Here is a 17,104-nt window from a genome sequence, read left to right on the forward strand (position 1 = left end):
GAAGGACACCTAATGCTTAATAACATATGCACTAGTTACGTTACCGTAGAGTGAAGGCAACAAATTTAGGATTTAGCATGAAGTTTATAATTATTTATTTATTTTACAATGTTGCCAACGCCACTCTAACGTCCACAAATCGAAAAACTCTATAAAGACCTGCTAGAGGCCAGTTATCGGACGGTATTTGTCAATACCGAACAAACAAAAATTTATTCGGTCAATACCTATTGACACTCTAAACATTTTCCAAATCGCAACAATATTATTGAAGTTATCGGTTATATTATTGATTATTACGTCACTGAATAGTTAAAAACGAAATTCATATGTGTATTTGGGAGAGCGAAAAAACTGTTTGGCAGATGGCTGCACCTAAAATTGTCGAAATGCGCCATCATATATTTGGGCATATTTGATTTGAAATTGGTTAGCTTATAGTAGGTGCATTCCAATATATCGTTTCTTCTTGTTTGTATATATATTTCTAGACACTGTCTAGTCCGGTTGTAACTAAACTTGAGTTGCTTTAAATTAATTGTGTATGTAGTTTTTTTATACGAGCTCACATTTTTCTCAACAAGGTGGATTATACTAATATCACAGACTTTTTTGCCTTTGTTTTTTTTTAAATGAAAATTATTAAATTACGGTAAATTAAAATTAAATAAGTACAGTGCTGTATAAGAAAAATCAGCTTTTCCAAAAAATTTTGGTCACTTACCAGTTCACCCCAATGCAAATGAGCCGCCTTGCGAGCAACTTGTTCTACATTGCTTTCCTCACATGCAAATTGGCATTTGCTGTGGCAACAGCTACCGGGCAAAAAAGAAGTTTCCACACCGCTGGTCAGACCATTTGCAACTCCAACTCGATGCCGCAACCCACCAGCTGTTGTTGCCCCATTGCCATGCAACTACTGCGAGAGGAGGCAGTTGGAGTTGGGGAGTTGGAGTTGGAGTTGGCATTAAAAGGCCGTCCCGTGGCCATAAAAACTATGCACGACTCCAAACTGCTCCATTTTCTGGGGGCTCAAGTGGCGCGCGGGATTGTTGCTACACAATTTTATGCCTTTTATTTTCGGCGACTTCGGTGACAAAAACCAGCAATACCAGCTGAACTGCGGCACATTTGCAACTTGGCTGCCACTTCCACTGTCAAGTTGGCGTAAAATTTTTCATTTCGCATATGAAAGGAAGTGTGGGCGCCAGTTTTCCCTCCCTTCTCTCATCATGCTTTCTTCCCGATTCCCCAACTCCGACTCCTATTTTCATTTCACATTTTATTAATGGCTCGAGTGCATTTTTGCGACGGCGCAATTCCTGTGAAAAATGTTATTTTTGTTTGATGGAACCTTTTGATCTTTTTCCCTTGGGGTGTCTCAAAAAATAAGGACTGCTCTGACCAAGAAATTTGGTTATAGCAGATGTCCACATTTAAATAAGGGGCGTATTTTGTATTGATAGTTATTGGGTCAAAGCCCCTAAAGTCTAATTGAAAATGTAAGATGATTTACTTGCTTGGAACCAATGTCCATTGGTAAGCATTGCTAAAAACAATCGGTGGGATTATCGATATTATTATATATTATTTATCTGGTCACAATCAAAAGTTTCTTATATTGGCAGATCTGCGTCAATTTAATTAGTGTGGTTTAAAATATCAATTTTTTAGAAATATTTCCTAATGAGTATCAAAAGTACCCAAAATGATTTTAAAATGATTTCATTAAATAATATAAAGAGTGTTTTTGTTTATGAAAATTATTAATATTTTTGTTGATACGATAATACTGAAGTCAAGTAGAATGTTTTTAACCCTTTCAACTTTCTTTTTTAAACGATTTCCCCATCCACCTGCGATAAAAATAATAAAACTTTTGAGAAAGTTTCATTCAGACAGACGGACTTGGCTACATTAACTGACATGCTTATCAAGAATATATATTCTTTATGCGGTCGGAAATGTGTCCTTTACTGCATTGTATAAAAAGGTTTAGCAAGGAATTAAATTGCCTAGCTGAAATGTGTTAGAGTATGTAAGTTAGGCCTTAGTTCACTTGTGGAGATTACTAGCTTATACTCCCTAGAAGATTTAATAAAAATGTTATCTTTTTGGCCAAACCACTTTCAAAATGACTTGTTTACCAGATTAAACTTATATTAAGCTTACCGAGAGGACGAGAAAGTGGGGCTAAGTCAGATTGTTTAAACGTCAGACCCGGTCCTCATATTGTTTTCGGCTGCAAATGAAAAAATATCGAGGAGGCCGAAGAAATTATCTATCTGTTGTGTTCAGTTTTTCACGCTGTTTTTATTTTTGTATTTTGACACGTTTTGGCATTTCGCCGAGGGATCCGCAAGGGGATGTCAAGAGTTTCAGTCCTCTGTGTGCGTCTGACATTTTACATAAATTTCTGCTTGCTCAGGTCTAGAAATCGTGCCGGGGAAACTGGCAGCCAACTCCGCTTGGCTCACTGCCATCGTCCTGTCATGTGACAAAAACGCGACAGTTTGCAAGGTCACGTCACATTCATTTGCTGACAATGATGTATTTAGGGAGGCCTGTTCCGAGTCGTTCTATTTTACCCTGGGTGGCCCTTTTAAAGTCTCGATGAATAGGTTGAGCTCCAGAATTTACCTTAATTTGTTTTACAAGCCTCTACTCTACTCTACTTTTTTTGCAGATCAATAAAGGAGTTGAAATGTATAAGATACCCGCCCAGATGAGCAACCTGTGAAGTACACAAAAAAATCAATGCGAAAACGAGTCATCAAAATGCCTGCAGTAAAATTAAAAGAATTTAATTCAATTCATTCGGGATGCAGCAGGCAGAGCCAAAATTCCATTGAGTACCCGTCAGCAATTAAAGCCGGACTCAAGAACCGTAAACGGGTCGACGGATACGACTCCTGGCGACCTGCAACCTATTGCTTAAAAAGCAATGGCCGAATTAATCGTCATGATGTTAATAACAGTAAAACTTTATGTTTGCTGACTCTGACTTTGATATTATCGGTGGACCGATTTTGCATGGGAACGGCAGTCGGAGGTCCAGAGTCAGCTGATGCCCGAGTACCGATTGAAGGGCTCTTTGGAGGCATGGCGAATTCGAAAATCGGTGAGTATAATCCACACAAGGTCGCGTTGCTAACATATTTTTATTTACAAATCTAAAATTGTTGTCCCTTGTCCTAGTTTGCTAAAATTAAATCGCGGTTTAGGGCCCTGAAATCCTACATTATTTTTCTCGTACTAAAAATATGAGCTAATTAAATCTTCAAATAAAAAGTTATGGAAGTAATTGTAAAAGTAAGTGTTTGAACAGATTCCAGAACTTTTAATTAATAACACATGCCAAACTAAGGCTAGCCGACGCTTATATGAACAGCTATTACAAAACTGAAATATTATATAAAACGACTAATTACATATGTTTGAAAACATTAAGCTTTGTTCTATGGTAGCTTTATGATTTAGACGTCAGATTTTAGTTATATTAAATCCGTAATTCCAAAATTGTAAAAAACCCCTATATTTCGGAGTACATCCGTATATGTTGAAATCAACAAAGTTTTAATATCTACGATTAATTTTTCAACGATATCCGATATCAATCTCTAATCGAGTGAAAACAGGAATTGTTAGGAGACAAAAGTTTAATTTAATAACTGAAGATGCGGAGACTGGTTTAGAGGAATGTATCATAACACCATGTTCCATTGCGACTTACAAAGCATTCAGGTCATTAGGACCATAAAGTTTGTTTATCCTATTTTTGTTTTAAGCTCCTGTAATCACTTTTAAGGTATTGCACAGCATAAGCCTTTGCCGTACCATCTTGCCATAGAAATTCACATTTTTTAAAACATTTTTTAAGTCCAAAAATAGCGTCAATAAAAAAATAAAGTAAATTGACTGCAAATTATAGTATCAAAATTGTACTGAATGGCGGTTGAAATAATCATATTTTCTGTGTATTTCTTTGTTTCTTACATTATGTATAATCTTGTACATTTATTGCTTACTGTTACGAATTTTATAGTAACTATGATAAATGTAACATTTTACTTTTTCTTCATTTATTGCATTTATAATTGCAATGCACTGAATTCGCCGGATTTCTGTTAGTCTTCCAACACGAGCGTTTATAAGTCATAAAAAACCTTCATAGTTTTTGATAAAATGGTTATTCCAACCAAGGGCAGTCTGTTATGGCAAAAATCAAAAGTTGTTTATCAATATTTCTGTTTATTTTTGCGAATAGCTTTGGAAAACGACGCATAAAGCTCAAATGATATTTCTTGGTTAGCGAATGAATAGTAAAACTGTCGACATGAACTCAACGTTTTTGCGACATGGGCAATCTTCTCTATACATTCTGTACCACTCAAAAATTATAGCGTTCTAAAGAGCTTGCTCACCGAAGTTTTAGCTGCAATATTTTCAATTTCTCGCCATAACAGAATTTGGGTGGAAAAAAGTGATATTTCTAGTAAAATGAGCACTCCGTGAGAAAAAAACGGTTCAGCAGAACTTGAGATAAAAAATAAATTACTCATAAAAACAGTCAGAAAACCAAAAGTCATCTTTGTAGTAAATTCGCGATGTGTACAAGAATTTTGACTTGGAGACTAAGTTTTATTATGGACATAATGAGCAGCTGTTCAATTAAAGCATATGCATTAAGAAATAAATCAACGGCAAAGCGGAAAGGATCTTGATCCTGCGGTCTTGGCTCCTATTCCCTGTCTTGGCCATCGTCAGGTGCTCAAGTATTTACCAATAACACAAAACCGTAACTAATAATTGTTGCACAAAGGAAGTGGGAAGCGGGCTGCCTTACTCGACCACAACCAATTACAGAAAATTTACGCAAAGCGCCATTGATCCGTAGTCTCCTTGCCCGGCGAAGTCATTAATAAACATGAGGCTTGTCATAAGCTGGAGAGGGGCTGTGGTCAGGGGTAAATGGAGCAGGGGGTAGCAGGGGTAGGAGGGTTAGTCTGGGCGGATGGAGTCGGATGCTAAATCGAAGCTCCTCAGCGGCTCTTTTGATAGATGACTGCATCTTCGGTCGCTTGGACACAACTTCTCCTCGACCGCCGTTGCCACTCATTACCATTGCTGATTGGCCGATACCCGGCCCTTTGGATGCCGCTTCCCCTCGTGTGGGGTCTTTCCCCTCGCCTCCCCCCCTCCGCTGACCGTTCCGGGGGCTTTGTTATTTTAATTTCGGTTGCTGACCATTACAAGTTACATACACACCTTGTTTCCGTAGGCCGCAGACTCGTTAGCCAGCAACTTGTTTTCCGAATTCGGAAGGTGCCAACAATATTTTCCAGTTTCAAAGAATAAAGTTTGAAGAAAATAAAAAAGATTCAATGACTTGAGAAAGATAAAAATAAATCAGGAGAATAAAATTCTACATTGAGGGGGCTAACCAAAAACTTTTCTTAAAAGAAATGTAAAGTTATCACTAGTTTATAGGGAGATTTAAACAAAACATTTCGTCTTGTATTAAAGTTTGATATGTTTAGGATGTGTTTCGTCTCTATTAGTTATTTCAAACATTTTTTTTGGTTTTTTTATTTTGTGACAACAGGTTCAGGTATTTCGTACATCTAAGTACCGGGCTGAAAAAAGGAGCTGGCGAATAGTGTTCGTCAGCTGTTAGCCTCTCGAACTTTTGCAAAGAGATTTCGTCGATCTAAGAAACATATATGTCATATGACTGACACTAAGGACACTACCCAGCAGTATTTCCATATTGTATTGTATCTTTATAATTTTAAGGTTGTTAAGGCTTGCAATTCATAATTTAAAAGTGAAATATCCAAGTGCAATGAATAAATTTATACAAATATTTTGGAAAAACCTAATCGGAAGCTTATTTCGGCAAGCCGTAGTTTTAATACCCTTGATATCATACCATAAATGCATTACGTGAATATACGTTTTTCGCCTAATTTACAATCGACTTTTTTTTCGTGCCAACCGATTTTAGACATAAAATCATTTTTGATTTTTAGGCTCTTTAATTTTATGCATTTAAATGGCTGTATATTATATGCAGTTCGCAGATGTTCAGTCGAAAAATATCGGTTTTTTCAGTTTAAAAAATCTTTATAAAACAACTTGTTGGCTTTCTTTGAGTATAAGGATGAACATTTTTAATGTGCCGTTTACCAACTCTTTCAAATTTGGTCGAGCCCTGTCATATATATTAACGAACCAATCTGTATTGCCTATATAGGTTCAAGATGACACAGTTTCTATTAAATTGAACTCCTAAAAAAGCAATGAGAATCGCTCTTTTCAAGTGCCTCAAATATATGATACGCGTTACTCAGCTAAACAATTTCAAACTAAACTGCCTTGAGCTGATGGTGAAATTCGATAATTTTAGGACTGCATACGGACGGCAATTAATCCTGTTCAAGAATTAATATGCTTAATAGGGTTGAAATTAAACTTTTTACATAATCCAAAAAATACTCTACGATAAAAGGATATAAAAATATCTATATATGGCATGACAAAATAAGAAAAATATTATTTTCACTTTAAAAAAAGTGATGAGTGGAATTTATTTCTAATTAGGAAGTCCAATTGCATTGGATAACCAAACTTTTTACCTCAGAAAAAATTGTAGATTTAATTTTGTAAGCCAGATTCATTAGTTTTAATAAAAGGCACATTTCCAAACCTATAAAATATTTATTTCTGATCAGCCTTATCAAGGGATTCGATCCATTCTGTCGGAGGTCTATAAAAATCGGAACTCGGCGGATCGACCTATTATATTATTTAGCTTCCAAAGGAACATATATTCATATACTCGGGCTTACAGTATATTTAAGCAATTTCAGAATTTTAGTCTTATTAAAATCGAACGACTGTATATACATAACTGCCAGAAATACAATTAATACTTATATATTTATTTTATTAACATAAAACCATATACTCCGAGATATGGTAATTTTCAACGATTTTAGAATTAGGCTTACTTTTATAATAATCAAATGATGAAAGTTATATTTCTAGTAAAATGAGCACTCAATGACTAAAATCGGTTTACCAGAACTTAGATAAAAATAATGTAGCATGAAAACAGGCCAGAAACTTTAACAATAAAAAAAAATGGTACCATTAAAAACATTTAGTTCTCTAAACTACCACAATCGCAAACCACTTTTAAATTATATTTGATCACTTCTCAGGAAGTGCATTGCGGTTAAAAATTAGATAACTATATCATTCTCGACTATTAAATTTCTGGTTTGGATTTTTTGTTTTTTATTTAATTTTGTTGACCAACTCCTCTCACCTTTACTATCCCATCAGAAGGATAACTCACACATCTATTGTTTACTTCTCGGAGTGACACTTTTGATGGCCGTCGCTTCGGGACTCATTTTCACAGCTTGTTCGCTTGGGAGTTCCTTGGTCAGCTGCTTTTTAATTGCTTCCGAAAGAATCTCGCGCTCGTCACCCTCAATTGAAAGCCAATTATCCCCATTTCAGCTTCAGCTTACTTTCCGCTTCAACAAGCCATGGCCAAAAGTTCTGTTTGGCGAGTGGATCCGGTGGTTAGTAGTGGAGTTTCGAGGGAGGGCGGATGCTGGGCGGCAGCAGCGGCAACCTGGTCATAAAGCACGCCTTGTTGCTTTTGTTGTTTATGAGCGCCAGCAGATACGCGTCATTAAGCGCGTTTCTGACGCGTTTTGCACGCTTTTCCCTCGTTGTTTCAGTCGCCCAGAAACTTCTGCAATGCCTCTATGTGCCTGTAACTCAAACAAAAGTATAATCTCTGGGAGGGTGAAAGCTGAATACCCTGCAAAACGATCGCGGCGTGGCCACGATGTTAAAAAAAATCAACACCCACTATAGTTCGCCGTACCATTAAAGTGGTTTTGAAAGGTGAGATCTCTTAGACAGTGGTTTCCCAAGTGTGTTTGCAGTTCAATGCTGCTATATACGAAAGTGTATCCCGAATATATTGTTACCAATTTCCAGGGCTTATGCTTGGCACATACACATACACATCAGCCCCTTTGACTCCTCCCGATTCTTTCGCCCTGCAGTGAACTGTAAAATTGTGTAATTTTCAATTTCATAAAGTTTCGCGGTGTTCCCCTTTGTTTGTGTTGTTTTAACCGCCCAGCAGAAGAGGGAACTTTGAATTATGATTATCGTACACACACGAAACTGCAGCGGAAAGAGGGGAAAGAGGGGAAAAGGGGAAGGGCGAACGGCCAGGCTACGCACTCAAGTGCAGTTAATTAAATTTTGTGCAATTTATTCTGCTCAAAACTTTCCCAGGAGCAACAATTGGAGTTCTGCCGCCATGTGTTGTTTACTTTTCACTTTGTAGCTCTGCATTGCGCCGCCAAAGTTTTCCCAAATAGTTTCCTCCCGAAACGAACAGGGATATGTTTTCTCGGATGTCGTTTGTTTATTTGGCCAAAAACAACATGATCAGGCTACCAAGCATTTACCAGGCCATCGCGTTGGAGCTGGCATACTTTTTCCACTTTCCAAACAATCTTCACGTTCTCCAGCGAATGTCTTAATGGAAATGCTAGAAACAAAACGGGATCATCCATCAATTATCTAAAGCACTTATTGCCACTGTTTTCGCTTTAAGCTTACACTTTTCAAACATTTGAAACTCAGTTTCTTTTTAATAATTAAAAAATAGTTTATTTATGTTAATATATGGGTCCTATCACGGGGGGTTCAAGTATTGACAGTTGACTGATTGCAACTGTTTACTGGCAAAGTTTCAGCTGCCTTGAGATAATTAAGCAATTGCGCTTTGACTAATTGGGCTTTCGGAGCTGCAGAAATAATTGGTTATGGAATAGACAAGGCGGCGAAACTTTGGTGGCTTTCTGAGGCACTGGGCACATAAATATTGTTGGTGTTCACATTGCGAGGGTAATGTAGTTAAAATGAATGAATTTTTCTTGGAACCATGGCATTCGACAGTGAAAATATTAGGGACCCAAAATAAGTGTTATTTTTCTTTTTTATCACAGAAAATTCAGAGAAAAACTACAATTTTTTTAATTGGCCCATAGGCATATATGCACTTCCGCAATATAATACAACATTTTACCATCTTTCGAATATGTCCAACACGAATATAATCGGGTATACTGGATTTGCTGATAAAAAATATAGCACACAGTGCGGCAGAAGCAGACTACACAAAACAACAAAACGACCAAAAAACTTTCAAAGAGGCCTACAATTTTAATACAAATTAAAATAATGAACGGTTAGATGCTTTAAACTATAAAATATTTACTCTTACATAAAGTTAAAGAGCTACCATCAAAAATGGTTATTGAACTAAAACTCATATTAAATCACCAGTCAATTAACAATTTTTATATTACCACCAAAATGGTGATATATTCGATGCTCCGCCAGACGAAACTACTAGAAGGTTCCCTGAGTATCCATATCTGCAGATGACGCGATTGACCGCTTGAATGCCAGTTTTCCCAGTAGAAGTGGACGAGGGCTGGGCCTAACCCCTGTCTAGTTTTCCGAGGCTCATCTCAAACTCGTGGTGCCTGAGCACTAACTGATTGCATCTAATTATTCACAGAATGATAATATTCTTGATATTTTGTGGGATGAGCACCGTCTTGGACAATAACCGGGGGGATGATAATGACTACGATGTCTCAACGACCTATTCATGGCCCTTTCGCGGTCCCTCGAGGGCCGGAACCCCATTATTCTTGAAGTGGGGAAAAGAGTGAAGATGATAATTGCGTTTTTTGTTCATTCACACAGATTGATGGCGAATGAAATTTGAATTGCCCAAATTATGTGAGAAAAGTATCTCTTAGTGACGAAATGCTCCGGAAGATTGCACACTCAACTACGTAAAAATCAAGTCTGCTTAAATAATAAGGAACGGACGACTATATCCTATAGCCGCCATATAACTGATTGATCGGAAATGCCATAACTTTGGTGTTTGTAAAGTTAAGAAGTTGGGATTTTCTATGGGTTTTATATTTGGCCAATCAATCCGATTTAGGAGAATATAATTTACAGAGTATTCTGCAAGGGTATATCAACTTCAGCTCCGCCCGAACTTAGCTTTCCTTTCTTGTTTATACATATATTCGTGTACGTTAGGTTTTTTTATTAGCAATTTCAGAAATATGGCTTAAGCTTTACAAAAATCTGTCGACTGTATCATACAGCTGCCATAGAAACAATCGAAATAGAAACAAGGGAAATAAAATATATTCGTTGCTTTTTAAGTTATATGTATGTTATATGCTTAATTTTCGTTAAGCATCGAAATCGAAATATAGATATATAGGAATGAGATTCTTATAGGAATTACTATTTCCATCGGAGAGCCAGGACTTGGGCCAGCTTTTCACAAGAAATGCTTTAAGCTGGTTGAAGAAGTTTCACATAAAGTTTAACCTTTGTTTAGGATTTCATAAGGTCTTGCATGGTTGTGTTTATGAATGACATAAAGTCCATCATACATTTTTGAAGGATCATCATTATTTCTTAAATTGTGCTATGTTACTGCCCCTTTTCCTGCTGCATGCTTTCCTTGGCCGGCAAGGGCTTATCAAGTCCTGTTTTCAGAGCCGCTTGGGATATTTAAATTACAGAATGAGGAACTGACAGTTTTGACGAAGAAGACATCAGGCGTAGTTTTTGAGTGAACGTACATGTTTTGTGTATCTTGGAACGTACTGATGTCGCTCGTCTCATCCGATTTTTGATTGATTGTAGATTAAGTGCATTTCGTTTTTCTTTAATGCTGTATGACTCTAGCTCAAACTTTGCAATTTTTATTTTTGTTGGCGAATAATAACATCTTTGGCGAAAAATCCATGCTTTTTATCTCAGTGGATTCTTCGTCTTCGTCTTTCAATACCACTTACAAGGTGTACAATTTTTATTTTTATCTTCTATGTGTTTTGAGTACACTCGAAAAGGAATAAAAGCTAGTTTTCATGAATATACCCTTTAATTCGCGGAACAACTGAATCTTACCTCTGTTGAGCAGCTCACCAACATTGTTTGACCACGGCCTTTGAAGTCTTCTCCCTGAAGAAATTTTTCATCTTCGATTTCATGGGTGAAATGAATAAATGATATGAGTAAAAACCGAGTTGCTTTGAATAACGGAGATTCCACACTCATTCTTGTTGAGCTATTAATTCTTAGCCATTTATTGAAATAAAATAAGTCAAAATTTGGTTGCTTCACATTTCCCGGAGATTTGTTTATTACTAAAACATAAGAAAAGAAATAAATAGTTAAATTAACATAAAGATTGCAATTGTCTTTTACCAAAACAGATAAAATTCAACAAAATTATAAAAAATCACAAAATGTAATATCTCAAGTTTTAAATGTTAATGGTCTTACCTTGTTAAGGGGTGTTTTTCTTTGATTTTCCTCTACGGATCGATTACGTTTTTGTCTGACCTGCACTAAAATTAATTTACTCAATCCCTTGGAAGTCGGTGAAGAACTATACCTTCAAAGGTTTTATGATTTGTTTTCCATTAAGGGGTTTTCATTATATTCTTAAATTTAAAATTTCGTTTTAATTAAAGGTACTTCTTAATCCTTATCTTAACGAATTTGACCAAATGTAAAATCTCTTTACAGGAACATGCCAGCAGCCCTTGGGCATGGAGTCTGGCGTCATTGCGGATTTTCAAATATCGGCTAGTTCGGCTCATGATATGGGAAATGTGGGTCCTCAGCATGCCAGGCAAGTGTCAATTTTACAATATTAATGTACATATTTCATAACATCATTGGCCAATCAGCTCTTTTTCTCCTCAATCGACTAAGCTAATGATGAAGTTCATTATTTTGGTTTAAAAACAGAGCACCCCCAAATATCATCGCACACTCGCGTCTCTGATGCTTACTCAAAATAAAAACAGCAATCGTGCATTAAATGGTGACTCAAAAGATGTCGAAATATAAGTGAGCTTCTGGGTTTATATCATACATACACACATAAAACATTATCTTGTTTCCTGCGTGTACATGAATATTATTATAATGAATTATTTAATGGCGTGTTTAAATGGCTTTAAGGCCTTTACGAGAAACAAAAAAAGACAGAAACAAGCCAAACACACAACTGACATAAATTAAAATACAGCATCAGCAACAACAAGTCGTACAGCAACATGTAAAAAAATGTACACCCACATCGAGAATAATGATACAACTTGGGGCCACATTATATTTGGCGTGTATTTATCTACTCGTTATAAAGAGTGAAAACTGGACGAAAAAAGTCAAGGGCTTTTGAGGCACACACGATTTTTACTATTAAAATCATGACACCATACTCTGTATAATAAAATCTTCCGGCACCTACGTATATAAACATTTTAACGACTACTAATAAATGATGTTCTGAATGAGCTACAAAGCAAACAGCCAGTGTCAAAGTCAAACTCAGCAGAGCTGACAAGCTTTCTGTCAGTCGGAAACAAAACAAGTCATAAAATAAACGTCTGGGATAATATTTAAGGAAAAATATATGACAATAAATATTAAATAGTTAACTTTAACGATACGACAAAAAGAAAAAGTACACTCCCAAAAAAAAACACTTATTAGTTTATTATAAATAGCAGGACGGTATTGCATTTAAAAATCGCTTTAAATTGGTTTGCTTTAAAAACATGTTACATTTGGAAATTATCTTGGAGATGTTCTGAAATAATCTGGTAAACCTGATTCTGATGGGATTAATTTTTAAAGTAAACTATTGTCGTTTAAGTCTTGAACAGTATTTCTTAATATTGTGCACATAATTGGATTGTGATACATTTTGTAATATATTGTTTGAGACCTTTGCTACGGAACCTACCAGAAAATAAAAGCATATTCAAATAGATCAAATTAACTTTTGAATATAAAACCAAAAATTGAAGCGGAAGATGAAAGAGTGTCGAGGGTGTGGAGGAGGAACCTCCCCAAAGACATCGCACAGACAGGGCAAACAGAACTGAGGCAAACGCTAGAACTGATCCATATCAAACAAACACTGCATGACCGGAGTAACAGAAATATTGATTATAATGTCAATGTCGCCAGCGGCACTGCGTGTGAGCAATAAGATGGGTTCGGGAAAAGGGGACCTCGCATAAAAGCAAGAAAAGCAATAAAAATATGCAAAGTCAACAGAAAGGCGACCTGCGACAGGCAAACGACAGGCAAGCGACCACGGTGCCCTGTACGTGCTGGTTGTCCGAACCACCCCCCTTTATTTTACCGCCTCCCTGCCCTGTATGAACATACATACATGGGGGAGGGAGGAGGGGAGGGCAGCAGCTCCGGTGCGCAAAACAAATGTTTGGTAGTAAAAATGTCACACATGGCGTTTTGCATGTGGCGCCCAACGATGGCAAGAAATTGCGATGCGGTGCGACCCGAGTGGCTGAAAATGTGTGCGTGCCCCAGCCTAATGATGCTCCACCGTCTTGGAGCGGTGTTTTTGGTTAACGTGCGCCAAAGCCATATGAATTTTATTACGAATGAAATTCACATGAGACACAAAATGGGAGATAGGGTAAAGGGACACAGGATTGCAGGGCATTTCACTTTCTTGTGTGATAAATGGAAAAGTTTCCTTTCCATATTCAAGCGGCTAAAGTTGATTTTTAAGTTCTGTTACGGCAAAGTGTATATCCTGCTTTAAGGCTCCTTGGGACAACCAACAGAAGTCGATAAAACTTATTACCTTGGTAGCCTACTTTTAGGACCCCCATCGTGAAACAAAAACGAAACTTAAGGCACAGGGCAAATTATGACATCGGCTTTCTTTATGAGACTTTCGTGACCAACAACTCTTTGCCTATTTAAGTCAAACTATTTCTGAAAGGCGGTTGTGAGTGCTTATGAAATGACAATGGGCGGGATTCATTGTATTTTGGGGAAGCATGGAAAGCCCATGCGTGAATTTTGATGGATGTCTTCTAATGAAAATATGCGACTTACTCCCGCTGCTTTCTCTCATTTTATCACGCATTAGCTACTTTCCTGGCAGTGTGCATGTATGTGTTTGGCATACTTTTTGGAAGGCTATTTGTGACAGGAGCCAGGACCCCCAATTACCCGAAGCCCATTCGTTTTATAATACTGTTTTGTTCTGGAGCTTGAAATTAAAGAATTGAAATCATTTCAGAGCAAGAAGGCCTCTAAAAGATTGAATGAGGTTAATTTGGAAACCCATACTTTTATTTTAACTCCACTTCGTTCAAAACAAAGCGCAAGACTAGGAAATACGTATTTTGTCTACCTACAACAAAAAATATGACTTTTTGCGAAGTTTTATATAAATAGCTTTAAAATTCAGGGATTAGTTTGCGAAAAAATGATTAAACGGTATGAAGAGTATATACGTTATATACGTCGGAAATTTGCCCTTCACTGCGTTGAAAACTTTTGACTGCAATTATAATTCCCTTGCAAGGATAAAAAAATGTATTGCTTAAAGAAAAATCTCTCTTGACAGGAAATAAGGCATTTAAAAATGTTGATAGCAAAACAGAAAAATACACTGAAATTAATTTTTTAAAATTATATATTTCAGATAAATAGGCTGGGATAGATTAAACATCTGGCTATTATGCTGCCGGGCTTAATCTCCATACTGGGTGACCAAATTCTTTTCTATGTTTTGCTTTTATTTTAATTCTATCATAAACAGACTTAAGCATTACAGCTTAGTAAAAGCTATTTTATTGCAAGCATTTCCCTTATAAAATTATTATAGGGGAAATGTGCGTTGTCGAAAGTGATGGCAGTTTGGCGTAAAAGGCTAATTCCGAAAAAAGTTAGTTTGTTATACCCTTGCAGAGGGTATTATAATTTTGGTCAAAAGTGTGCAACGCAGTGAAGGAGACATCTCCGACCCTATAAAGTATATATATTCTTGATCAGGATCACCTCCTGAGTTGATATAGCCATGTCCGTCTGTCCGTCTGTCCGTCTGTCTGTCCGTCTGTCTGTTTCTACGCGAACTAGTCTCTCAGTTTTAAAGATATCGAATTGAAACTTTGCACACACCCTTCTTTCCCTTGCACGCAGTATATAAGTCGGAACGGCCGGGATCGGCCGACTATATCCTATAGCTGCCATATAACTGATTGATCGGAAATGCCATAACTCTGCTGTTTGTTAAGTTAGGAAGTTGGGACTCTCTATGGGTATTATATTTGGCCAATCAATCCGACGTACCAAATTTCATAAGGATCGGCCGACTATATCCTATAGCTGCTATATAACTGATTGATCGGAAATGCCATAACTTTGGTGTTTGTTAAGTTAGGAAGTTGGGATTTTCTATGGGTTATATATTTGGCCAATTAATCCGACCTACCAAATTTCATAAGGATCGGACGACTATATCTTATAGCTGCCATATAACTGATTGATCGGAAATGCCATAACTTTAGTGTTTGTTAAGTTAGGAAGTTGGGATTTTCTATGGGTTTTATTTTTGCCCAATCAATACGACATATCAAATTTCATAAGGATCGGCCGACTATATTCTATAGCTGCCATATACATAACTGAACGATTGGAAATGCCATAACTTTGGTGTTTTTAAAGTTAGGAAGTTGGGATTTTTGATGAGTACTAAGAATGCATCATATGAATAATTTTGGAGAATATAATTTGCAGAATATTCTGCAAGGGTATTTCAACTTCGGCTCCGCCCGAAGTTAGCTTTCCTTTCTTGTTTTCCATTAATTTATTTTAAAGTTTAATTGTATGTACTCCGATAACCCCTCTTATGGCGTAATGATTTTGAGAAATTTAGAAGAAATCTTAAAAAGAAAACCTTTAAGATCGCCTTCAGCATATCGTCCCCGTTAAGAAAATCATTTTTAGGTTGACGAAACAACAACCAATTTTTTTTAATCCATCTCAACGGTATATACTCATGGACAAAATAATAGGTGTGTTTTTATACCCTTGCAGAGGGTATTATAATTTTGGTCAAAAGTGTGCAACGCAGTGAAGGAGACATCTCCGACCCTATAAAGTATATATATTCTTGATCAGGATCACCTTCTGAGTTGATATAAGCATGTTCGTCTGTCCGTCCGTCCGTCCGTCCTCTCAGTTTTAAAGATATCGAATTGAAACTTTGCACACACCCTTCTTTCCTATCGAATTAAAACTTTGCACCCACCCTTCTTTCCTTTGCACGCAGTATATATGTCGGAACGACATATATCCTATAGCTGCCTTATAACTGAACGATTGGAAATGCCATAACTTTGGTGTTTTTAAAGTTAGGAAGTTTGGATTTTTTATGAGTACTAAGAATGCATCATAGGAATAATTTTGGAGAATATAATTATAGAGTATTCTGTAAGGGTATATCAACTTCGGCTCCGCCCGAAGTTAGCTTTCCTTTCTTGTTTTTTAATTATTTGGAAACCAAAAAAAAAACGGGATAATCGCATAGTTTGTATTTTGAAGGTTTTTATACTATTGGAGAGGGTATTATAATTTCAGTCAAAAGTTTGCAACGTAGTGAAGGAGAAATTTTAGATCCTATAAAATATAAATACACATGTCCGTCTGTCTGTCCGTCCGTCCTTCCGTTCGTTTCTTCGCAAACTAGTCCCTCAGTTTTAAAGCTATATACTTGAAACTTTCCCAAAAGTTGTATTTCTATTACAGGTCAAATTGTTTGTCAAAATCGGATAACAATTTCATATAGCTGCCATAAAAACGATGGCAAAATGCAGCGCATAATAGACATATCTTCATTGTTTCTAATATAGGCATATAAATCGAATTAGTCGTTTTGTAATTACTGCAAGGGTATATAAACTTCGGCTTGCCGAAGTTTGCTTCCTATCTTGTTATATATTAAACTATTTATCTGGCAGCTAATAACCGGTATATCCTTCGTTATTTTGCAAGACTTTCTCTATTCGTCTTGGCATGGAGGACATAAACTTACGACACGTTCCAATTGGGATGTTGTATCCTGCTTTTTGGACATTATCCCACAGTTGATTTTTTTTTGACAAAAAGTGTTTTCGAC

General features: G+C 36.6%; 1 protein-coding gene across 1 annotated transcript in view; it reads left to right on the forward strand.

The window, feature by feature from the left end:
- LOC108044575 (discoidin domain-containing receptor 2) overlaps positions 1–17,104 on the forward strand; it is a 115,422-nt gene that overhangs the window by 35,363 nt on the left and 62,955 nt on the right. The window contains exons 2-3 of the mRNA XM_044460253.1: positions 2,687–3,121; positions 11,677–11,782. Of these exons, the coding sequence (XP_044316188.1) occupies positions 2,758–3,121; positions 11,677–11,782 (470 nt within the window). The 5' untranslated portion in view covers positions 2,687–2,757. The remainder of the gene's footprint in view (positions 1–2,686; positions 3,122–11,676; positions 11,783–17,104) is intronic.

This window comes from Drosophila rhopaloa, unplaced genomic scaffold, assembly GCF_018152115.1.
Source record: "Drosophila rhopaloa isolate 14029-0021.01 unplaced genomic scaffold, ASM1815211v1 contig_2, whole genome shotgun sequence".
Lineage (NCBI taxonomy): Eukaryota > Metazoa > Arthropoda > Insecta > Diptera > Drosophilidae > Drosophila > Drosophila rhopaloa.